Source organism: Gigantopelta aegis, chromosome 5 (genome assembly GCF_016097555.1).
Source record: "Gigantopelta aegis isolate Gae_Host chromosome 5, Gae_host_genome, whole genome shotgun sequence".
In the NCBI taxonomy this organism is placed as follows: domain Eukaryota; kingdom Metazoa; phylum Mollusca; class Gastropoda; order Neomphalida; family Peltospiridae; genus Gigantopelta; species Gigantopelta aegis.
Genome location: NC_054703.1, coordinates 37,973,177 through 37,997,880, shown reverse-complemented (window position 1 = coordinate 37,997,880; position 24,704 = coordinate 37,973,177). Strand labels below are relative to the sequence as shown.

The following is a 24,704-nucleotide window of genomic DNA, read 5'->3' as shown; positions in this document are numbered from 1 at the left end:
TCTCGGTGAAGGACAGACAGAAGTCGCAGTTACCTAAAACAGATGCTAATCTCGGTGAAGGACAGACAGAAGTCGCAGTTACCTAAAACAGATGATAATCTCGGTGAAGGACACACAGAAGTCGCAGTTACCTAAAACAGACGATAATCTCGGTGAAGGACAGACAGAAGTCGCAGTTACCTAAAACAGACGATAATCTCGGTGAAGGACAGACAGAAGTCGCTAAAACAGATGGTAATCTCGGTGAAGGACAGACAGAAGTCGCAGCTACCTAAAACAGATGGTAATCTCGGTGAAGGAGAGACAGACGTCGCAGTTACCTAAAACAGACGATAATCTCGGTGAAGGACAGACAGAAGTCGCAGTTACCTAAAGCAGACGGTAATCTCGGTGAAGGAGAGACAGACGTCGCAGTTACCTAAAACAGACGGTAATCTCGGTGAAGGAGAGACAGACGTCGCAGTTACCTAAAACAGACGGTAATAGCGGTGAAGGAGAGACAGACGTCGCAGTTACCTAAAACAGATGCTAATCTCGGTGAAGGACAGACAGAAGTCGCAGTTACCTAAAACAGACGGTAATCTCGGTGAAGGACAGACAGAAGTCGCAGTTACCTAAAACAGATGCTAATCTCGGTGAAGGACAGACAGAAGTCGCAGTTACCTAAAACAGACGATAATCTCGGTGAAGGACACACAGAAGTCGCAGTTACCTAAAACAGACGATAATCTCGGTGAAGGACAGACAGAAGTCGCAGTTACCTAAAACAGACGATAATCTCGGTGAAGGACAGACAGAAGTCGCTAAAACAGATGGTAATCTCGGTGAAGGACAGACAGAAGTCGCAGCTACCTAAAACAGATGGTAATCTCGGTGAAGGAGAGACAGACGTCGCAGTTACCTAAAACAGACGATAATCTCGGTGAAGGACAGACAGAAGTCGCAGTTACCTAAAGCAGACGGTAATCTCGGTGAAGGAGAGACAGACGTCGCAGTTACCTAAAACAGACGGTAATCTCGGTGAAGGAGAGACAGACGTCGCAGTTACCTAAAACAGACGGTAATAGCGGTGAAGGAGAGACAGACGTCGCAGTTACCTAAAACAGACGGTAATCTCGGTGAAGGACAGACAGAAGTCGCAGTTACCTAAAACAGATGCTAATCTCGGTGAAGGACAGACAGAAGTCGCAGTTACCTAAAACAGACGGTAATCTCGGTGAAGGACAGACAGAAGTCGCAGTTACCTAAAACAGATGCTAATCTCGGTGAAGGACAAACAGAAGTCGCAGTTACCTAAAACAGATGATAATCTCGGTGAAGGAGAGACAGAAGTCGCAGTTACCTAAAAGAGACGATAATCTAGGTGATGGCGACTTTACCTAAAACTGATCATAATCTGTGTGAAGGAGAAACAGAAGTCCCAGGTACCTAAAACAGACGGTAATCTCGGTGAAGGAGAGACAGACGTCGCAGTTACCTAAAACAGATGATAATCTCGGTGAAGGAGAGACAGACGTCGCAGTTACCTAAAACAGACGGTAATCTCGGTGAAGGAGAGACAGACGTCGCAGTTACCTAAAACAGACGGTAATCTCGGTGAAGGAGAGACAGAAGTCGCAGTTACCTACAATAGATGATAAAGGGTGAGGTAGGAGGCTGCCAGGATCGTACCTAGAAAAAAAAAACATAACCAGGAAAGCAGTAAAGACCAAACAAAAAGAAAGAAAAGAAAAGCAGGACGCAGTAACATAGCTTCTTCACCAGCTGGACAAAAGACATTTTAAACCTAAGATTAATTACTAGTGAAGTCAAAAGTAACTGGTAACTAGTAACTGGTACCGGATTGGACGTGCCCCAACTGTCGGTGGTGGATATTAGCACGTTAATACTTTCGGTTTTTTTTCTTAAAACATCCTGTCCCGTCTGTTCAAGAATTGCGTAATGTTTACAAAATATGGCATAATTTTATGGTTATTTTGGTGATTCTTTTAAAAATGTTTCTTTGTTTCTTGAGAGAGAGAGAGAGAGAGAGAGAGAGAGAGAGAGAGAGAGAGAGAGAGAGAGAGAGAGAGAGAGAGAGAGAGAGAGGCAGATGGGATGGTGAGGGAGAGACAGGGAGAGAGATGGTAGGGTGAGGGAGAGAAAGAGAGAGACGGAGCGAGAGGTGGGAGAGGGAGAGGGATAGGGGGAGAAATATAAAACTTCCGCCAAATAGGCTAGTCCTCTGAAAAATACAGGAAGATATATTTTATACACACTTTGTGTTCACCAGATAGGTACTACAGCATGTACTGCGACCTATGATGTACCTGTCGTGGGACATTGGCTGGGACCGGCCCCATCTTGATATTAGGTTTCTTAACTTCACAAACTTTACCCTTGCAGCAGGGAAGTCTGAACTGCAGACAGATCCGCTTGTAGAACGAGAGACAGAAGTTACAGTTACTTAATACAGATATTGTTCCACCCAGTTCACCACGACTGGTATATCAAAGGCTGTGGTATGTACTACCCTGTCTGTGGGATGGTGCATACAAAAGATCCCTTGCTGCTAATCGAAAAGAGTAGCCCATGACGTGGCGACAGCTCGTTTCCTCTCTCATTATCTGTGTGGTCCTTAACCATGTTTGACGCCATATAACCGTAAACGAAATGCGTTGAGTGCGTTGTTAAATAAAACATTTCTTTCTTTTCTTTCCTAATACAGATAGTAATACTGGAGAAGGAGAGACAGAATACAGATAATAATGTTGGAGAAGGAGAGACAGAAGTCGCAGTTACCTAATACAGATGATAATCTTGGAGGAGAGACAGAAGTGGCAGCTACCCACAGCAGCTTGTAAAGGGTGAGGGAGGAGGCTGCCAGGGTCGTACCTAGAAAAACACACTTTACCCTTGCAGCACGGAAGTCTCAGCTGTGGACAGAGACGCCTGTAGTCCATTCCGTTGCAGAAGTCCAGGGTCTTGAGATTGAGCCGGAGATCAATGAGGGACTTGCCAAACGCGAACTGCGGCACGAGCAAGAGGGTCACGACGTCGATGACCTGCATCAACAGGGTCGGCTCGTCGGACAGTATCGTCATTAACAACGAACACAACAGCGTGAACAGGCCTGTTAAAATATAAGACATCACACGCATCAGAGCCTAGTGTCAAGTCGTGGAAATGGACGCTAAGTTTCCTTAAGCTACACACCCACTGGCCCCCTCGCCCTCTTCTTGTGATTCAGTAGAAGCAGCGATGCTGTAGATATATATATATATATATATATATATATATATATATATATATATATATATATATATATATAATATATATATATAAAGTATGTATGTATGTATGTAGGCTATGTATGTGTGCGTGTGTGTGTGTGTGTGTGTGTGTCTGCATCCGTCTCCGTCGTCTCTCTCTCTCTCTCTCTCTCTCTCTTTCTCTGTGTGCGTGTGTCTGTCTCTCTCTCTCTCTCTCTCTCTCTCTCTCTCTCTCTCTCTCTCTCTCTCTCTCTCTCTCTCTCTCTCTCTCTCTCTCTCTCTGTGTGTGTGTGTGTGTGTGTGACACACGCCCATCTTGTTTTGGCACATTCCGAAGCCACTGATACACGTGACACCTTTGGGTGACGTTAAGCTAACAAGTAGTTTGCTTGCTTTGTTTTGGCACATTCCGAAGCCACTGATACACGCGACACCTTTGGGTGACGTTAAACTAACAAGTAGTTGGCTTGCTTTGTTTTGGCACATTCCGAAGCCACTGATACACGCGACACCTTTGGGTGACGTTAAACTATCAAGTAGTTGGCTTGCTTTGTTTTGGCACATTCCGAAGCCACTGATACACGCGACACCTTTGGGTGACGTTAAACTAACAAGTAGTTGGCTTGCTTTGTTTTGGCACATTCCGAAGCCACTGATACACGCGACACCTTTGGGTGACGTTAAACTAACAAGTAGTTGGCTTGCTTTGTTTTGGCACATTCCGAAGCCACTGATACACGCGACACCTTTGGGTGACGTTAAACTAAAAAGTAGTTGGCTTGCTTTGTTTTGGCACATTCCGAAGCCACTGATACACGCGACACCTTTGGGTGACGTTAAACTAAAAAGTAGTTGGCTTGCTTTGTTTTGGCACATTCCGAAGCCACTGATACACGCGACACCTTTGGGTGACGTTAAACTAACAAGTAGTTGGCTTGCTTTGTTTTGGCACATTCCGAAGCCACTGATACACGCGACACCTTTGGGTGACGTTAAACTAAAAAGTAGTTGGCTTGCTTTGTTTTGGCACATTCCGAAGCCACTGATACACGCGACACCTTTGGGTGACGTTAAACTAACAAGTAGTTGGCTTGCTTTGTTTTGGCACATTCCGAAGCCACTGATACACGTGACACCTTTGGGTGACGTTAAACTAACAAGTAGTTGGCTTGCTTTGTTTTGGCACATTCCGAAGCCACTGATACACGCGACACCCTTTGGGTGACGTTAAACTAACAAGTAGTTGGCTTGCTTTGTTTTGGCACATTCCGAAGCCACTGATACACGCGACACCTTTGGGTGACGTTAAACTAACAAGTAGTTGGCTTGCTTTGTTTTGGCACATTCCGAAGCCACTGATACACGCGACACCTTTGGGTGACGTTAAACTAACAAGTAGTTTGGCTTGCTTTGTTTTGGCACATTCCGAAGCCACTGATACACGCGACACCTTTGGGTGACGTTAAACTAACAAGTAGTTGGCTTGCTTTGTTTTGGCACATTCCGAAGCCACTGATACACGCGACACCTTTGGGTGACGTTAAACTAACAAGTAGTTGGCTTGCTTTGTTTTGGCACATTCCGAAGCCACTGATACACGTGACACCTTTGGGTGACGTTAAACTAACAAGTAGTTGGCTTGCTTTGTTTTGGCACATTCCGAAGCCACTGATACACGTGACACCTTTGGGTGACGTTAAACTAACAAGTAGTTGGCTTGCTTTGTTTTGGCACATTCCGAAGCCACTGATACACGCGACACCTTTGGGTGACGTTAAACTAACAAGTAGTTGGCTTGCTTTGTTTTGGCACATTCCGAAGCCACTGATACACGCGACACCTTTGGGTGACGTTAAACTAACAAGTAGTTTGCTTGCTTTGTTTAACGACACCACTACGGCACGTTTAGATATATTAATCATCACCTATTGGATGTCACACCTTTGGTAATTCTGATATGTTGGCTTAGAGAGGAAACCCGCTAAATTGTTCAGTAGCAAGAAATAGTTTTACATGCGCCAACCCACAGACAGGATAGCACATACCACGGTCTTTGATATACCAATCGAGGTGCACTAGTTGGAATGAGAAATAGCCCAATGGGCCCAATGACGGGGATCGATCCTGGACCGACCGCGCATCAAGCGATCGCGTAACCAGTGGGCTAATGTGAAACATGGGGAGTCCGTCTCCGTAATCGTTGCTTCTCAGAGGTACGTGCATTTTTTGGGGAAAAAAAATGAAATAAATAAATTTCTTGAACACCAGGATGACCAGAAACATTTGAGATTTACGAAAATTAATAATCTTAACATAAACACGTAAGTAATGACTGGTTTCTATTATAAAACACGGTTCGAATAGTAACAAATACGCTGTATTGTTTATAAGCTAGAAGGTGCCAGTTTAAAAGGGCGCTCTCACATTTGCGTAATGACCAGAAAACAGTTTTCGTGTTGGGTATTTTTGTTTGTTTTGTTTTGGGGGTTTTGGGGTTTTTGTTTGTTTGTTTGTTTGAGGGTTTTTTTTGGGGGAGGGTCGTTTTTGTTTTGTTTTTGTGTTGTGTTGTTGTTTGTTGGGGGGGGGAGGGCGTTCTCTTTTTTTTTTTTTTTTTTTTTTTTTTTTTGGGTTTTTGTTTTTTTTGTGGGTGTTGGTTTTTTTTTTTTTGGGGGGGGGTTGTGAGTTTTTTTTTTTTTTTTTTTTTTTTTTTTTTTTTTTTTTTTTTTTTTTGGGTTTTTTTTTTTGGGGGGGGGGGGAGTAGTAACTCGCCCACGTTACACATTATACATGCACCTGGAACACGCCTGGCGATTACAAAACGTTTAGAGTCTGAACTCAATAGTCTGAGACTTTATCTCCATGGCAACGCCATACAATTTGCATGCGTGTGACGTAATTTGAGAATAATTAAATTTCCGTTGCATTCATTACACTATAATTAAATTGTCTTTGCATCTAGACACTTTTCAGCAATCTGATTGGTTGAGAGCTGCTTACATTTTTTCCTTCAAATCTCGGTGAACCGAAACACATTTAAGCCACGCCTACACACATCCCATCCCCACCCCCACTCTCTAGACTCGCACTACTTTTCTGTAACTAGCCTGATTATTCTGGCAAAAATATTTAGATATTTTGAAGAAAACACACGCGAAAGATACAAAAAGCAATAGTCCGAAGTGCCACTTGCCTAATTATATAAAAATGAGGCTGGGCGCTATAAACAAACAATTCTTTTGCCATTGATCAGCATGGGATACGAAATTCTTTTGATAAAAATATGCAATTCGAGGTATTCTTTTTATCATCCATTATCATTATTTTTATTTGCGACAATTGTAAACAATGTTTGTCATGTGGGTTGAATGCCATTATACTCGGCAGTCGTTAAGGCGTGACGTCATTAATGATAGGCTTAGCGCTGAAACATACACAGTGACGTAACAAAAGAAGCCATATCTCCTAGATATCGTAAATTATAGTGCCAGCGATATCTCCTACAGAAGCGTTTACTGGGTGATACAAGGTAAGACCCGCCCCTACAAAAACAAATGAAGACAAGACAACAAACCGACGATAATGCTGAGAGTCAGACAATGGGACATCCCGGATGCCGGGGACTGGAAGGCGAACTGCAGCAGGTACATCTGAGCCAGCACCGCCCACCCGTGGGCGAGGAAGACGACGACGAGCGCGCCGAAGGCGCTGGCGGACTCCGAGTACACGTCGGCCTGGAACGCCACGAACACGACGAGCACGACGGCGCTGGTCCCGGCGTAGACGAGATAGTCCCAGGCGAGGTGCGACGCCCAGAACACGAACGGTCCGACCCCGCTCACCTTCTGCAGGTGCTTGGATCCCTGCTGGCGCTCCTCGATCAGGAAGTACACTACGCTCGTCGTCAGGAAGCACATCCCGAACAAGAGGACGCACGCCAGGCTTATTCCTTTGAGCATGGCCGCCCCGAACAGAGGATTCAAGTCCTCCTGCTCACTGAGCGGAAGCGGGTGAATGTGCGCCGAGATCGCGTGTCCGGGACCCTTCATCAGGAACGCAGCAATGCTGTTCATCAGATACGCTAGGGAGATCGGCTGGGTGTGCAGCGCCTGCCCGTTGTAATACGCCGTCCCGTACGCTCCCGAATCCTCATCATCACCACCATCACTGCTGCTGCTGCTGCTGCCGAATTCTGCCCCGATCATGACACGCTTGTTGAACACAGCCAGGTCCATTTCTTCCGCCTTGTGGATGAAGTACTCTGAAACGTTTTTGAACACATTCCTCTCGATGCGGTCCGGTTCGTGGTCTCTCGAAACCAGGTTGCTGTATTGCCCAGCCAGGGACATGGTTGTCACCGAGCTGCCTGCACCGGCCGTATACGGGACCACGGTCTTGCCGAACGGCGACAGGTCCAGTTTGAGTGGTGGGAATTTCTGTCTGTCTGTTTTCGCCGTGTCGGAAAGCATTGCGAGGATGGCGAAGACGATGGGCAGGCCGACCTGGAAGAGAGCCATGGTTATGTTCCTCTTCGTGTAGATCGCCTTCTTTATGAACAGAGCCTTGAACCGGGACAATTCCAGACCAATGCCTCTCTTCCGATGAATGGTGGTAAGTGCTAAAATTATACAAACATATCTATCTAGCTATCTATCTATCTATCTATCTCTGTCTGTCTGTCTCTCTGTCTCTGTATGTCTATCTCTGTATGTCTGTCTCTCTCTCTCTCTCTCTCTCTCTCTCTCTCTCTCTCTCTCTCTCTCTCTCTCTCTCTCTCTCTCTCTCTCTCTCTCTCTCTCTCTCTCTCTCTCTCTCTCTCTCTCTCTCTCTCTCTGTCTCCGATGTCCGATACCAATGAATACATCCAAGATGTTCCGAAAAGTCGCTAAACAATTTATTATGTAACTAATTCACAATTCTTCGCAAAGAATATATTAATCATTAAAGGGGAACTTACGACTACCATAAGGTTGCTTTGTGGAACGGTGGGAAAGTCTACGGTGCCAGTTGTAAAACTCACCTTAATTCACTACAATTAACCTTAGCTACAATTATCTGGTATCTATTTAAAGCAAATAATTGCGTAACTATGCCATATGGATGTCACGTAACTATGCAATATGGATCTTACATAACTATGCAATATTACCATGTTAGTTTTACGTCTACGGTATTGGTATCTATGTAACGCAAATATTTAAGTAATTATGAATTATGGATCATTATAAGGACTGGCTGACATAGTAATTAATGGTGGTGTGTAAACTCGAATCGTCTTTTACCGTGAATGGCGTCCTCGGCACTTTGCTCCAGACCGCCTGTCAACTTAACGGAGGTCTCGTCTGTTGGAGACCCAGTACCGACGTCCTGTGTCTCCATGGAATCATTACCAACTCTGAAACCAGAACAAATCTGAACTTACTTAGAGAGAGAGAGAGAGAGAGAGAGAGAGAGAGAGAGAGAGAGAGAGAGAGAGAGAGAGACAGAGAGAGAGACAGAGAGAGAGAGACAGAGACAGTGAGACACCCACTGAGAGAGAAAGACAGAGAGACAGAGAGACAGAGACAGTGAGACACCCACTGAGAGAGAGAGAGAGAGAGAGAGAGAGAGAGAGAGAGAGAGAGAGAGAGAGAGAGAGAGAGAGAGAGAGAGAGAGGAGAGAGTGAAAGAGACAATACGAGAGAGCAAGAGACAGAGACAGTGAGACACCCACTGAGAGAGAGAGAGAGAGAGAGAGAGAGAGAGAGAGAGAGAGAGAGAGAGAGAGAGAGAGAGAGAGAGAGAGAGAGAGAGAGAGAGAGAGATGGAGAGAGGAAAGACGAGAGAGAGACGAAGAGAGAGAGAAGAGAAAGAGAGAGAAGAAGCGAGAGAGAGAGACAGAGACAGAGACAGTGAGGCACCCACTGAGAGAGAGAGATAGAGAGAGAGAGAGAGAGAGAGAGAGAGAGAGAGAGAGAGAGAGAGAGAGAGAGAGAGAGAGAGGAAGACAGACATCTTCAGAGAATGAGAGAGAGAATAAGACAGTGGAAGATGGAGTGAGAATGGAGAGGTGCTTAAATGTGTGTATATGTGGGTGAGTTGGGGTGCAGCATACCAACAAACCGAATATATACACAATTGTGTACTTTTGAAAAAGACTTCATACAGCTAGTTTACAATACAAATTGCCGGAGGGGGGGGGGGGGGGGGGGGAGAGGCTACAAAATGCCGTAGGTGGGTCGTTTCACCCACGGCAGTTAAAACAAACTTGTGGGTTACCAATCCTTAAGTTCGATCCCTCTATAAAATATGACAGAATTACTCAAATGTCTGACATCCACTAGCCGATGATGAATAAATCAGTGTGCTCTACCCCAACAAATAGTATGTCAAAATTACCAGAATGTTTGATGTCAAATTGATAATGATTAATAACTGCGCCAATTGTCGGAGTGTTAATCGCACTTGGCGTTATAGAGTGATGTTAAGTGAAGTGAAGTGAAAGTTTACGTGCACATTCAGAGCAAGCTGTTGTAGCGCACGCCTATACTTGGCACAGGGACCGGCCTTGGCCGGATCCCTCTGTCCAGGACAGGAAAGCGGTGGGGGTAGAGAAGGGACGCCTGTACTGCTAAGTGCAATGGATCACCAGCAGTCCAAATGATGGTGACAGGAGGGGTGTAGTCTCACTTTGATATGTACCAATATATTTTTAACCATGTGGGTAATTGTATATGTATATATTAACCACTTTAAATGTCTTTTTAATTGTATAAACCAGTTATGCATTATACATTAACGATTATCCATTTCGTTGATACAATATACATTGATATGATTTCTTGTGCTCATGAAATCAGTTGCTTGGAACAACTCAAGGCTCCATACCACCATTTATTGTGTCGTTACTAGTATACATAATATATAATTAATATAGTCCAGTTTAGGAAATGGGTGTTAATTAAAACAATAATTAAGAATTGATAACTGCTTTTGTAACATTTGTCCTAACAATTACAGATTGGTTGATGATTGTACCATTTAATTAAGCCAGTCTTTTGACATGGTGGCTGACTTTACAAAGCATGTCTTACACGTGTGTACTTCATACATATACAGTGCGTATACACCTGCACTTAAAGCCGCGCGCCCTACTTCCATCCAGCGAAAATAAATTATAATTTGGTTAATCTACAAACCTGTAACACACTTAGATCACGTTTTTTTATCAAATGGAGTGAAAAAGCAGGTTTTATATCGATAAATGCCATGGGAATCCCCATGTCCCAATTGCTTGAAATAATTTTGAAAGTTAGTATTCTGATGTCACCCATAGATGTCGCTCGAAGCACAACAATGCCTACGTCACGACAAATTTCACAGACTTGGGGTGCGTTTCTTTCACCTCTCCTGGACATGTTCCAACTGTTCTGTCCTGGTTGTATCCCCTCTCCAGACTTAGCAAAATTATTGGTTTTAAGGGTTTGTAACGTTTTGTATTGAGACACTTACTTGTCTGAACTTTATTGTTACTGAAAATGTTCACGAACTGTGAAGAAAAATCTCACAAATGAACAACAACAAATCGGATGTTGATTGCGCGAACCGTGCACGAGAAAACAAACCGAACCAAAATGATAACGGTCACGTGGTATACAAACGTCTGTAACATTGAAATGGAAATATCCCCTCTAAAAATAGATTAGACCTTGTCTGCTCAACGGTTTTTTCTCAAACGTGCGTGCATTTTTAAGAAATACGAAAAATGTATTTTGTGGTATTACAAACACCATGATTACCAAAAAACACTTCAGGTGAATGGAAATGTATATTGTAAATAATAAACGGTAAGTAAAGTGCAATTTTATTTGTGAAAAAATGGGTTTAATTGCGGAAAACAACGCCGTAATGGTTAACAACTAGTCGTAACTAGGGTGTGTCCCTTTAATAACTAGATGTGTTCTAGTGATGTCGTTATTCTAAAAAAAAAACCTAAAACTTTGATATACAACCCGTGCCAATTTATCCACAGTAATCAGCAATGCCGTGGAGATTTTAATTCTTCACAGCACTTTTTTGCTGTTGACTATGTTCGATTTTTTAGTTTTTTTCCATGGAAAGTGTTTTGCCGAGGATATTTTTGTAATTGCAGGCGAAGGATACAGGGGATACACACTTGATGAACACTTCCTCCATCGTGGTTGCCGTAGCACCGTAGCTGACGACGCCGAGCCTTTCCTTGCTGGCCTCGATGGCGTTGAAGAGGTCGACGAACTTGTGGGACTGGTCTATTGGCAGGAGATAGGACAGCTCGGTCGGACGCTCGTTCTCCAGCCGCGCTGACGGGATGAGTCTCTGGATCTCCTTGGTCAGGTCTGTGACCATGTTGTCAGAGTCCTTCTCCACTATCAAATGGTAGCCAGTCCCTGTAGTAAAATAAACCATGGTAGTAGTAGTAGATGGAATGAAATTCTGGATCTCTACTATCAAGTGATAGCCAGTCCATGTAGTAAAATAAACCATGGTAGTAGTAGTAGATGGAATGAAATTCTGGATCTCTACTATCAAGTGATAGCCAGTCCATGTAGTAAAATAAACCATGGTAGTAGTAGTAGATGGAATGAAATTCTGGATCTCTACTATCAAGTGGTAGCCAGTCCCTGTAGTAAAATAAACCATGGTAATAGTAGTAGATGGAATGAAATTCTGGATCTCTACTATCAAGTGGTAGCCAGTCCCTGTAGTAAAATAAATCATGGTAGTAGTAGTAGATGGAATGAAATTCTGGATCTCTACTATCAAGTGATAGCCAGTCCATGTAGTAAAATAAATCATGGTAGTAGTAGTAGATGGAATGAAATTCTGGATCTCTACTATCAAGTGATAGCCAGTCCCTGTAGTAAAATAAACCATGGTAGTAGTAGTAGATGGAATGAAATTCTGGATCTCTACTATCAAGTGATAGCCAGTCCATGTAGTAAAATAAACCATGGTAGTAGTAGTAGATGGAATGAAATTCTGGATCTCTACTATCAAGTGGTAGCCAGTCCCTGTAGTAAAATAAACCATGGTAATAGTAGTAGATGGAATGAAATTCTGGATCTCTACTATCAAGTGGTAGCCAGTCCCTGTAGTAAAATAAACCATGGTAGTAGTAGTAGATGGAATGAAATTCTGGATCTCTACTATCAAGTGGTAGCCAGTCCCTGTAGTAAAATAAATCAATCTGATTAAAATTAGCTCTACTAGTCTACCTGTAGATATAACAACATTGCGTGGCCTCCCATGTCCATGTGACATTTCATCTATAAATAACAATTTAAATATCGACCAATTATACTTCTCCTTTTATAGCGTTATTCGGGAGCATACAGATCCTAAAAAATATCGGGCGAGACTATTTATGTAATAGGCGAACTTGTTGGTCTATTTCAACATTACAAAACAGGGGGAAAAGTGCAGTAGTAAATTCTGGATTGTATACTAGTATAAACAGATTTTATGGCTATACCAACACGGTTTTTTTCTTTGTCTTGAAACGAATTTTATATAAAATTTTATATTGAAATTAGTTTTCGACATACTTCGTAATTCACCCGAATCATTTCGTATACCCTCGGCATGATTTTTTAAGAAAGGTTTTGATTGGTCGAATGAAATGTCAAATGGACATGAGCTCCAACGGGGTGCTGTTAGATAATAGTAATAGTAATAGTAATTGACCAGTGGAGCTAACTTTAGTTAGATTGAAAATAAATGATAGTGGTAGTAGTAAATGGAATGATATTGTGGATCTCTTTCATCAAGTGGTAGCCAGTTCCTGTAGTAAAATAAAAAGGAAGGAGGAAATGTTTCATTTATCAGACATATGGTTAAGGACCACACAGATATTGAGAAAGAAAACCCGCTGTGGCCAATTCGTGGGCTACTCTTTTCGGGACCTTTTTCATGCACCATCATACAGACAGGGCAGTATATACCACGGCCTTTGATATGTCAGTCGTGGTGCACTGACTGGAACGAGAAATAGCGCCATGTGCCCACCGACGGGGATCAATCCTAGTAGTTGATGGAATGATCAGTGGTGGTAGTGGTAGTAGTAGTAGTAGTAGTAGTAGTAGTAGTAATAGTAATAGTACTAGTAGTAGTGGTAGTAGTAGTAGTAGTAGTAGTACTAGTAGTAGTAGTAGTAGTAGTAGTAGTAGTACTAGTAGTAGTAGTACTAGTAGTAGTAGTAGTAGTAGTAGTAGCAGTAGTAATAGTAGTAGTAGTAGTAGTAATAGTAGTAGTAGTAGTACTAGTAGTAGTAGTAGTAGTAGTAGTAGTACTAGTAGTAGTACTAGTAGTAGTAGTAGTAGTACTGGTAGTACTAGTAGTACTAGTAGTAATAGTAGTAGTAGTAGTAGTAGTAATAGTACTAGTACTAGTAGTAGTAGTAGTAGTAGTACTAGTAGTCGTAGTAGTAGTAGTACTAGTAGTAGTAGTAGTAGTAGTAGTAGTAGTAGTACTAGTAGTAGTAGTAGTAGTAGTAGTAGTAGTAGTACTAGTACTAGTAGTAGTAGTAGTAGTAGTAGTAGTAGTAGTAGAAGTAGTACTAGTACTAGTAGTAGTAGTAGTAGTACTAGTAGTACTAGTAGTACTAGTAGTAGTAGTAACAGTAGTAGTAACAGAAGCAGTATCAGCTCCACAGTTAGTAAAACAAAAACGCGAAAAGCAGTACATTTTTGAGACCTAACGGGTGAAATAGAAATTTGCTGCTAAAACCACCAACATATTGCAGGTCATTTTTCAAGAGATAATTGTACCGCAGCATGGAGGTGCCGCAGCATTCGACGTTGCCACATCCACCCACCCACCCCTTTACAAAATACTAGATCCGCCCAATGAGAGACCCATGCACCTTTTAACAAATTCACCGTATAGTTTCTTGAGGAACATGGAGGTGCTGCAACGCTTGACGTTGTCAAACCCACTCATTCACCCCCTTTACAAAATCCTGGATACGCCCCTGAGAGACCCATGCTCATTTTAACAAACTGACCGTAGAGTTTCTTGAGGAACATGGACGTGCCACAGCACTTGACGTTGCCCTTGACCATGATGGCGATGCGGTCTCCTAACAGGTCCGCCTCGTCCATGAAGTGGGTGGATAGAATGATCGTCCGGCCTGGCTTGTTGTTCTGCAGCATTGTCCAAATCTGGCGTCTAGCAGCCGGGTCCATCCCTGCCGTGGGTTCGTCCATAATCAAAATCTGACAACAGAAAACACAACACACATACGCACACGTACACATATACATACATTCCATCTTTGGGTTCGTCCAGGGAGAGACTGATAATACAAACAGAAACCACACACACACACACACACACACACACACACACACACATACGCACACGCACACATACACACATACACACACACATGTACGCACACCCCACACAAGTTAAAATTTCTTTTGTTTAACGACACCACTAGAGCACATTGATTTACTAATCATCGGCTATTCGATGTCCAAAATTGGGTAATTTTGACCTGTAGTCTACATTTTTTCATTAGTAGCAAGAGATCTTTTATATGCACCATCCCACAGATATACCAATCGTGGTGCACTGACTGAAATGAGAGATAGCCCAATGGACCCACAGACGGGCATCGATTCCAGACCGACTGCACATCAAGCGAGCACTTTAGCACTGGGCTACGTCCACCCACCCCCCCCCCCCCCCCATAAAACAAGGTGTTACCTTCGATCCCGCAACAAACGCGATTCCGACTGCCAATTTTCTTTTCATTCCACCAGAAAGAAATTTGGAGAGTTCGTCCTTCTTGAAGCGAAATTCCAACTCGCTGAGCATTTTCATCGCTTCAGCTTTTGATAGCTTACTCGACATTCCTTTTAGCTATATAAAGTAAAAATTTAAAATAGAAAAAAAGAAAGAAAGACAAATAAAAAGAAGAAGAAGTTTCCACTATCGCAACAAAAAAAGTAAGAAACCAGAATCAAAGAAAAGTGGAAAACAACAAATAGATACAGAATGAAAAAAAGCACAAAAATGTAATTAAAACGAAAGAGTGCAATGACAAAATAGAAGGGGAAAAAAGAAAAGAGAATAAATGAAGAGAGAGAGAGAGAGAGAGAGAGAGAGAGAGAGAGAGAGAGAGAGAGAGAGAGAGAGAGAGAGAGATTTTAACTGTCTACATATCCATCTAGCTCTTGAACGGAAGTGGATTGAGGATAACCACGAGTAAGTTCATGTGGCACCTTTAAAGTTAAAGACACTTAGTTCTTGCCCTTGAAAATAATGCTAGGCTTAGACCACCACCCGCCAGCATTAAGTTTGCCAGCTTTCTGCTCTCACTTCTGTTACTGTCCATTTGCTCTTGCAACTCGACTCTCGTCGTAGATCTCATTATGCTAGACGCAGACTACCAACTGTCAGAACAAAGTTGGCCTATTTTCTGCTTCCATGACTGCTACGACTGTGCAGTTGCTCGCCTGGGCGCTCTTATCAAGAACGATGGAGCAGGGGGGACTTGGGAGGGTGGGCTCTAGCCCCTCCAATAAGTCGGAATCAAAACTATTATAGTAGTAAATCTTAAAGCAGAGGTGAATTTTATTTGTAGAATGCAAAAATTAAAAATGCATTTCAGGACATATAGTTTTCAAAATTTTACGAGGGAGCATACCCCCGATTCCCCTAGAAACTGTGCTTTGCGACCTCGATCTCAGTCAGCTCCTCCAATCTCAGTCAGCCCCCTCAATGTCTACTTGCTTCCGCCGTGCCTACTTATCAATTCAGTTTTGTTGTATACGACTTGTACGACCGATTAGTCATGTCATTTCATTTGAACATAGTTTCGTGCTTGTATCCAATTATGGCTCAGGCACGCTGTCCTGGGCACACACGTGGGTCTCTATGTCGATATGGGGTCAGTAGAACGAGGCCAGGTCAGTAGGTATAGGTCGGGTCAGTAGGTCGAGGTCAGGTCAGTAGGTATAGGTCGGGTCAGTAGGTCGAGGTCAGGTCAGTAGGTCGAGGCCGGGTCAATAGGTCGAGGTCTGGTTAGTAAGACGAGGCCAGATCAGTAGGTCGACGTTGGGTCAGTAAGACGAGGCCAGGTCAGTAGGTCGAGGTCGGGTCAGCAGAACAAGGCCGGGTCACCGACTCCCGTGTCTAAGTAGGTCAAGTAATTAATCAATTACTCTATTGGTGTCCTTACACAAAACAAACAGATGTTCTAACAGTGAAAAATGTAGTGTGGTAAATCTTAGGGTCAGTCACTTCAACTGCCATACTGCGAGTCACTGAACAAGACGTTTGTTTAACGACGCCACTAGAGCACATGGATTAACTAATCATAGGCTATTGGGTGTCAAATATTATTCTGACACGTAGTTATCAGAGGACATCCGCTACATTTTTCCTAATGCAGCAAGGGGTCTTTTATATGCACTTTCCTACAGACAGGAAAGCACACATCACGGCATTTGATGCCAGTTGAAACCGTAAATAAAATGTTTTGAGTGCGTCGTTAAATAAAACATTTCCTTCCTTGATATACCAGTCGAGGTGGTGTACTTGTGATTGGAACGAGAAAAAACCCTCAATCAGGTGAATGAATCCACCGAGGTGTTTCGATCCTGCGACGCAAGCACCTCAAGCGAGCACTCAAGCGACTGAGCTAAATCCCGTCGTACGACTCACCGAAGCGAAGAACTGTAGATGTTCGAAGACGGTGAGGTTGTCGAAGAGGACGCTCTGTTGCGGACACAGGCCGAGGTCACGCCGAATGTTGCGGATGTCGGTGTGGATGTCGAATCCGTTGATATACGCCGTGCCAGACGTCGGCGGATAGAAACCTGTAAGAATGACAAAGCAGACAGTATAGGTCCTTCTATAGTCCGAAGAGACGAACAAAGTATGGTTCTTTCTACGTCCGAATATTGTTACATACCCTATATATATATATATATATATATATATATATATATATATATATATATATATATATATATATATATACCTGGTATTCAAAACTTGTGGCAGCATGTTACAACCGTGAAATAGTGCAACTAATGGACAAACAAACTTAAAATGTATAACCTACCAAAGTCACCAAATCTCGATTTAAGTACTTGCATTATTATTAACAAAATAAATCTTCCAATGACAAAAAAATAAAAAATAAATAAAAATCCCGCCATTTTAAATTTGCTAAATAGAGGGAAGCAACTCGCCCTGCACATTAAGAAAAGTATTGACTTAATGTGCACCCCTCCACTAGGTCCAACAAATACAATTAAAAAAAAAAAAAAAAAAAAACGATTTTAGCGTTTCGAAATCGTAAAAACAATCGTAAGCTATGACGTCAGTAAATCACATGCCACAGTGACGTCATAGCTTACGGTGGTTTTATGATTTTGTTGCGATAAGATCGCTTCGGAAAACATAGCCCAGTGGTAAAGCGCTCGCTTGATGCGCAGTCGGTTTGGGATCGATCCCCGCTGCTGAGCCCATTGGGCTATTTCTCGTTCCGGTCAGTGCACCACGTCTGGAATATCAAAGGTCGTGGTATGTGCTATACTGTGTGTGTGATAGTGCATATAAAAGTTCCATTGCTACTATAAGACTATATGTCGAAATTACCAAATGTTTGACATAGCCGATGATTAATAAATCAATGCACTCTAGTGGTGTCGTTGAACAAAAACAAACTAACTTTTTAATAATAAAAAAAACTTAAAGGTCCTATGTAAAGGGAAATATGTGTATTTTAAACTATGTTTGGTTTATTGTTAATAGTAACAAGAGCTGTGGTTTAGTCGTAGATTTACGTTTACGTGGAAAACTAGGCTTACGTTCTTTTGTAAAATTGGGCCCTGGACTGACGGCTGATTAAAGGTCCAAAGTCAAAGTTGAAACTACAGTATTTCGTTATTATCACATTTATTACAATTATGGGTAAACTTATGGGTGTTGAATGCGTACGCATAAAACAGTGACGTCACTAGTTAGTGCGTGTAACACACACTCAAGATCCCCCACCACACTCCAAAAAAAAGAAGAAAAAAAAAAAAAGGAATTATTTGGTTATGTTTCAAAGCAAAAAAATATTTAAAAAAAAAAAAATGGGGGGGGGGGGTGGGGGCCGGGAACTTTCACAAAACGACTTTTTGCGGGGGTTAAGAAACTTTTTTTTATAAACTTGGTTTGCCTTTTACATTCGTTATGTACCTTATGATCTTAAGGTGATCTTAGCACTAATATTGCTATGTAAACCTGTGCCAGTGCTGTGCTGTAGTGACGTCATAGCATACGATTGTCTTACGATTTCCTAGTGCTAAGATATCTTTGAAAATCGGTTTTGTTTTGACAATGTTTGTTTGTTTGTTTGTTTGTTTGTTTGTTTTGGTCTTTTAAAACTATTTGTATGCATTGCTGCGCTTTTATTTTGTTGTTGTTGCTTGTTTCTGTTTGTTGTTGTTGAGGTTGTTGTTTGTTGTTGTTGTTTGTTGTTTGTTCTTGTTTGTTGTTGTTACTGTGTTTGTTGGGGTTGTTTTTTTGTTTGGTTGGGTTTTTGGGGGTTTTGTTTGTTTGTTTGGTTGGGTTTTTGGGGTTTTGTTTTGTTTGTTTGTTTGGTTGGGGTTTTTTTTTGTGTTTTTTTTTTTTTGGGGGGGGGGGGGTGTTGTTGTTCTTCTTCTTTGGGTTGTGTATGTGAATGTGATAATTGCGTTACCGTTAGCAAAACGTACTCCGTATTGTATATTATTTGTGGTACCTGTTAGTAACGACATAATCGTTGTTTTCCCTGCGCCATTAGGACCTAGCAGGGCGGTGATTTGATCAGAGTAAATATTGAGGCTCAAGTCATCCACAGCCTTAACCTTTTCACGTCCAAAAACCTAGAAATATAGATGAAAACAAACAAACATATACACAATGGTATATGCGTGCGTAACAATGTTTATTATCCACATAGTTCAAGATATTCAGGGACATATAACCAATATGACCCACATGTGTCATAATGAGTTCACGTGCACAAAGAATGACGTAATTTTGTGAAGTGACGTCATAACTTGATGCGGCTTTCCAGTGTAAACGCTTACGTCTTCTCTTGAAACGTTTTGAAATGGTTCTAACTTGTTATTCACGAAAATAAACGTTTTGAAATGGTTCTAGCTTGTTATTCACGAAAATAATTGTTTTGAAATGGTTCTAGCTTGTTATTCACGAAAATAATTGTTTTGAAATGGTTCTAGCTTGTTATTCACGAAAATAAACGTTTTGAAATGGTTCTAGCTTGTTATTCACGAAAATAATTGTTTTTAATAATGTGGATAATAAAGAAATTATTACACTCTCGTGTGAATCGTACTGATTTTACAAAACTCGTGTAATACAAAAATCCTGACATTCGTTTCGTAAAATCAGTACGACACACAAGCTCGTATAAGCTGGATAGCTTTCAACGTAAAGTTGCCGTTAAACCAGGGCCGTAGCTGGGATTTTTTGTTGGGGGCGGGGAGCAACTGAGTAGTTAATAGTCTAAAACTCCTTTTTTTTTAAAGTTTCTATAATGCTTTCCGAATTTTTTTCAGGGGGTGGGGGGGTGACATGCTGCCGTAGCATGTTTACTTACATGTCACGAAAGGTTGCGTCGTTACCTGGTTAATTTACAAAGCAGTGTTTCGGCCAGAAAGAAAATTTTGGGTATGACGCTATGGAATTGAATGCAACCACAGTCAACAGGGGGTTTGGTGGGCTCACCACCCCCACCCTCCACCCCCACACTCCCAGAAAGAAAATGGGTTAAGTTTAGGGTTAGATTTACGAAAATCATACAGTAATGATAAGAGTAATTAATTTTGTCAAAAGGTTAACTTAAACAAAATAAAATCTGTAAACAATATTGGATATGGCGCCATACACTTCTTACCTTGTGGCAGAAACCCTGCAAAATTATCAAATTCTGAAAGTGTGTGTGTGTGTGTGTGTGTCTGTCTGTCTGTCTGTCTGTATTAGTGAGTATGTATGTGCATGAACATGCGAATGCGCGTGTGCATGAACACGCGCGAATGTGTGTGTGAAGGAAATGTTTTATTTAAGGACGCTCTCAACGTATTTTAGTTATGGTTATATGGCGTCAGACATATGGTTAAGGACCATACAGATATTGAGGGAGGAAACCCGCTGTCGCCACTTCATTGGCTACTCTTTTCGATTAGCAGCAGGGGATCTTTTATATGCATCATCTCACAGACAGGATAGCACACACCACGGCCTTTGATATACTAGTCGTGGTGCACTGGTTGGAACGAAAAATAGCCCAATGGGATCACCAACGGGGATCGATCCTAGACCGACAGCGCATTAAGCGAGCGGTCTACCACTGGGATACGTCCCGCCCCTTGAGAGAGAGAGAGAGAGAGAGAGAGAGAGAGAGAGAGAGAGAGAGAGAGAGAGAGAGGGAGAGAGAGTGCATGTGTGTGTGTGTGTGTGTGTGTATTAGTGTTTGTGTCTTTGTGTGTGTATTAGTGTTTGTGTGTTTATTGTGTTAATGAGTAGGTATGTGCATGTGTGTGTGAATGTGCATCTATTGTGTGTTTCCTGCCTCTATCTTTATCTTCTTGTCTGTCTGTCTGTCTGTCTGTCTGTTCGCATGTCTGTGTGTGAACTCACTTTGGTCAGATGGTTGATGCGAATCCCTGCTGTCAGTCCGGCTGGCTCAGCCTCGAAATATTTCGGATTATGTTTGTCTTCAGCGATATGAACACACTTGCTGGACTTACGGCTATTGCACCAATAACTGGGCTGGAAATTTCAAATATAAACATATATATAAACACTACATTATCAGTAATAATAACAACCATAATAACAACAGTTATAATTATATTGATAATATATATTTTTTAATAGCAATATTTATAAATATTAGCAATGAGTACACTAAATAGTAATGACATCATATGAGAATAAGAAGAAGAAAGGAAGAAAGAAGGAAATAGTTTGTTTTGACACTAGAGCAAATTGATTTATTAATCATCGACTATTGGATGTTAAACACATAGCGTGGAATCCCACTACAACTCTTTTCGATTAGCAGCAAGGAATCTTTTATATACACTATCCCACAGACAGGATAGCAAATACCACGGTTTTTAATATATCAGTCGTGGTACACTTGCTGGAACAAGAAACAGCCCAATGGGACCTCCGACGGGGATCTATCCGACCGCCCAATGGGACCTCCGACGGGGATCTATCCGACCGCCCAATGGGACCTCCGACGGGGATCTATCCGACCGCACATTAAGCAAGCGCTTCACCACTGGGCTACGCCCCGTCCTTAACATCAGGAACGAAGAATATGAGGAAGAAAAATAAGAAGAAAAGAAGGAGAGGGAGAAGGAAAAAGAAGAGAAAGAAGAAAAAAGAAGAGAAAGACGAAGAAAACAAGAAGCAGAAGAGGAAGGGAAAAGAAGAAAAAAGTGAAGAAGAAGAAGGAAAGAGGAAGAAGAAGAGAAAAAATACAAGAGGATAAAGAAGAAAAGAAGAAAGGAAAAGAAGAAGAGAAAAAGGAAGTGGCAGACAAAAAAGAAGAAGAGGAACAAGAAGAAAAGAAGGAGAAGAAGAAGAGATGAAAAGAAGAGGCAGAAAGAAGAGGCAGAAAGAAGAGGCAGAAAGAAGAACAAAAAGGTAGAAAAACATTATGAGAAATAAGAAGAAAAGAAAACTAAGACGACGACGAAGGAGAAGATAAAGAAGAAAGATAAGGAGAATGTAAGAATAGCAATAATAATGATCTACTTTACCACACTTACCATGCACGGGAAGTACCAAGAGCGCGCGACTCCAAAGTCTCCCGGGTTCACGTTGTCCACATACCACGTGATCAGCAAGTAGATGGCGCTGTCGAGCAGCATCATCAGCATGGCGTCCAACATGCAGAAGTTGTCATCAACGGACGCTGGGTCTGCAATGTTGCTCCACTGCGCCCCAACGCCTAGACAGGCAATTGACAAAAAGTAGCAAAACCACGTACGGCGGAGCGGGGGTGAGGGTGGGGGTGGGGTGGTTGGGGGGTTCCAGCACCCCTCCCCTCAATAATTCTGAATCAAAAATATTATTGGTAGTAAATCTTAAGGCAGAGCTGAATTTTACTTGCAGAATGATGGAAATTGCATTTCAGGACATCTAGTTTTCAAAACCGAACCCCCTAGAAACATTGCTTTTCGATCTCAGTCAGCCCAGTCCCCACCCGCACCCACAACCCCGTACACTGACTGATTATCCATCAACCATTGCATGTCAAACATTTGGTAATTTTGACGTATAGAGTGGAAACCCGCTACATTTCTTCAATTAGTAGCAAAAGGTTATTTGATGTGCACCATCCCACAGACTGGATAGCACATACCAGGGCATTTCATACACCAGTCGTGGCGAACTAGCTGTAACGAGAAAAAGCGCGCAACAGGCCCACCGACTGGGATCGATCCTAGACCGACTGCACCTCAAGCGAGCGCTTTACCACTGTGCCACGTCCTACCCCACCCAACGGTCAATTACGACAAAACAAGTTTATTTGTTTTATTTAACGACACCACTAGAGCACATTGATTAATTAATCATTGACTATTGGATGTCAAACATTTGGTAATTCTAACCGGTAGTCCTCAGAAGAAACCAGACATATTTTTTCCGCAAACAGGATTGCACATACCACGGCCTTTCATATACCAGGCGAGGGGTACTGGCTGTAGCGAGAAAAATCCCACAACCAGTTGTGGTGCCCTGACGGGAACGAAGAAAAAAAAGAAGACCAATCAGTTGAATGGAAGGAAGGAAATGTTTTATTTAACGACGCACTCAACACATTTTAATTACGATTATATGGCCTCGGACATATGGTTAAGGACCACACAGATATAGAGAGAGGAAACCCGCTGTCGCCACTTCATGGGCTACTATTTTCGATTAGCAGCATGGGATATTTTATATGCACCATCCCACAGACAGGATAACACATACCATGGCCTTTGATATACCAGTCGTTGGAGCGAGAAATAGCCCAATGGCCCAGTTGAATAGATACACAGTGGTGGTTCTACCCTGCGACGCAAGCACCTCAAGCGAGCGCTCAACCGAGGTAAATGCCGCCCATTAGAGGACCGCCGAGTGTCTGCAGTACATACCATCTGCCTCGTGCATCAGAGTACCTACCATCTGCCTCGTGCATCAGAGTACCTACCATCTGCCTCGTGCATCAGAGTACCTACCATCTGCCTCGTGCATCAGAGTACCTACCATCTGCCTCGTGCATCAGAGTACCTACCATCTGCCTCGTGCATCAGAGTACCTGCCATCTGCCTCGTGCATCAGAGTACCTACCATCTGCCTCGTGCATCAGAGTACCTACCATCTGCGACCTACGACCTGCCTCGTGCATCAGAGTACCTGCCAACTGCCTCGTGCATCAGAGTACCTACCATCTGCCTCGTGCATCAGAGAATCTATCATCTGCCTCGTGCATCAGAGTACATACCATCTGCCTCGTGCATCAGAGAATCTATCATCTGCCTCGTGCATCAGAGTGCCTACCATCTGCCTCGTGCATCAGAGTACCTACCATCTGCCTCGTGCATCAGAGTACCTACCATCTGCCTCGTGCATCAGAGTACCTACCAGCTGCCTCGTGCATCAGAGTACCTGCCATCTGCCTCGTGCATCAGAGTACCTACCATCTGCCTCGTGCATCAGAGTACCTGCCAGCTGCCTCGTGCATCAGAGTACCTACCATCTGCCTCGTGCATCAGAGTACCTACCATCTGCCTCGTGCATCAGAGTACCTACGACCTGCCTCGTGCATCAGAGTACCTGCCAACTGCCTCGTGCATCAGAGTACCTGCCAACTGCCTCGTGCATCAGAGTACCTGCCAACTGCCTCGTGCATCAGAGTGCCTACGAACTGCCTCGTGCATCAGAGTGCCTACCATCTGCCTCGTGCATCAGAGTGCCTACCAGCTGCCTCGTGCATCAGAGTGCCTACCAGCTGCCTCGTGCATCAGAGTGCCTACCAGCTGCCTCGTGCATCAGAGTACCTACCAGCTGCCTCGTGCATCAGAGTACCTACCAGCTGCCTCGTGCATCAGAGTACCTACCAGCTGCCTCGTGCATCGACAATGGGACAAGCCCTAAGGTGAAGGCCAGGTTGAAATCGAGACACATGGCCAGTTTGTCTAAGCGTGGAATCGTCAAGTAGGACTCGTTGATCATAAACCAAGGGACGTAAGTAGCAAAATATAAAACCGCTGCCACGGCCGCGCCAATGTCAGCTGCAAATAAAATGTAATTTAAAACGTTACAAGGAATTGATGGAGTAATGGACGAATGAAAGAATAAATGAATGGTGTAATGAATGAATGAATGAATGAATGAATGAATGAATGAAATATAATTTATAAT

General features: G+C 42.8%; 1 protein-coding gene across 1 annotated transcript in view; it reads right to left on the bottom strand.

Moving 5' to 3' along the window:
- LOC121373737 (phospholipid-transporting ATPase ABCA3-like) overlaps positions 1 to 24,704 on the bottom strand; it is a 43,865-nt gene that overhangs the window by 14,167 nt on the left and 4,994 nt on the right. The window contains exons 4-14 of the mRNA XM_041500492.1: positions 24,401 to 24,574; positions 22,061 to 22,242; positions 20,916 to 21,047; positions 19,012 to 19,135; positions 16,938 to 17,092; positions 14,976 to 15,131; positions 14,269 to 14,479; positions 11,404 to 11,653; positions 8,531 to 8,643; positions 6,823 to 7,866; positions 2,894 to 3,112 (exon numbers count right to left, since the gene is read on the bottom strand). Of these exons, the coding sequence (XP_041356426.1) occupies positions 2,894 to 3,112; positions 6,823 to 7,866; positions 8,531 to 8,643; positions 11,404 to 11,653; positions 14,269 to 14,479; positions 14,976 to 15,131; positions 16,938 to 17,092; positions 19,012 to 19,135; positions 20,916 to 21,047; positions 22,061 to 22,242; positions 24,401 to 24,574 (2,760 nt within the window). The remainder of the gene's footprint in view (positions 1 to 2,893; positions 3,113 to 6,822; positions 7,867 to 8,530; positions 8,644 to 11,403; positions 11,654 to 14,268; positions 14,480 to 14,975; positions 15,132 to 16,937; positions 17,093 to 19,011; positions 19,136 to 20,915; positions 21,048 to 22,060; positions 22,243 to 24,400; positions 24,575 to 24,704) is intronic.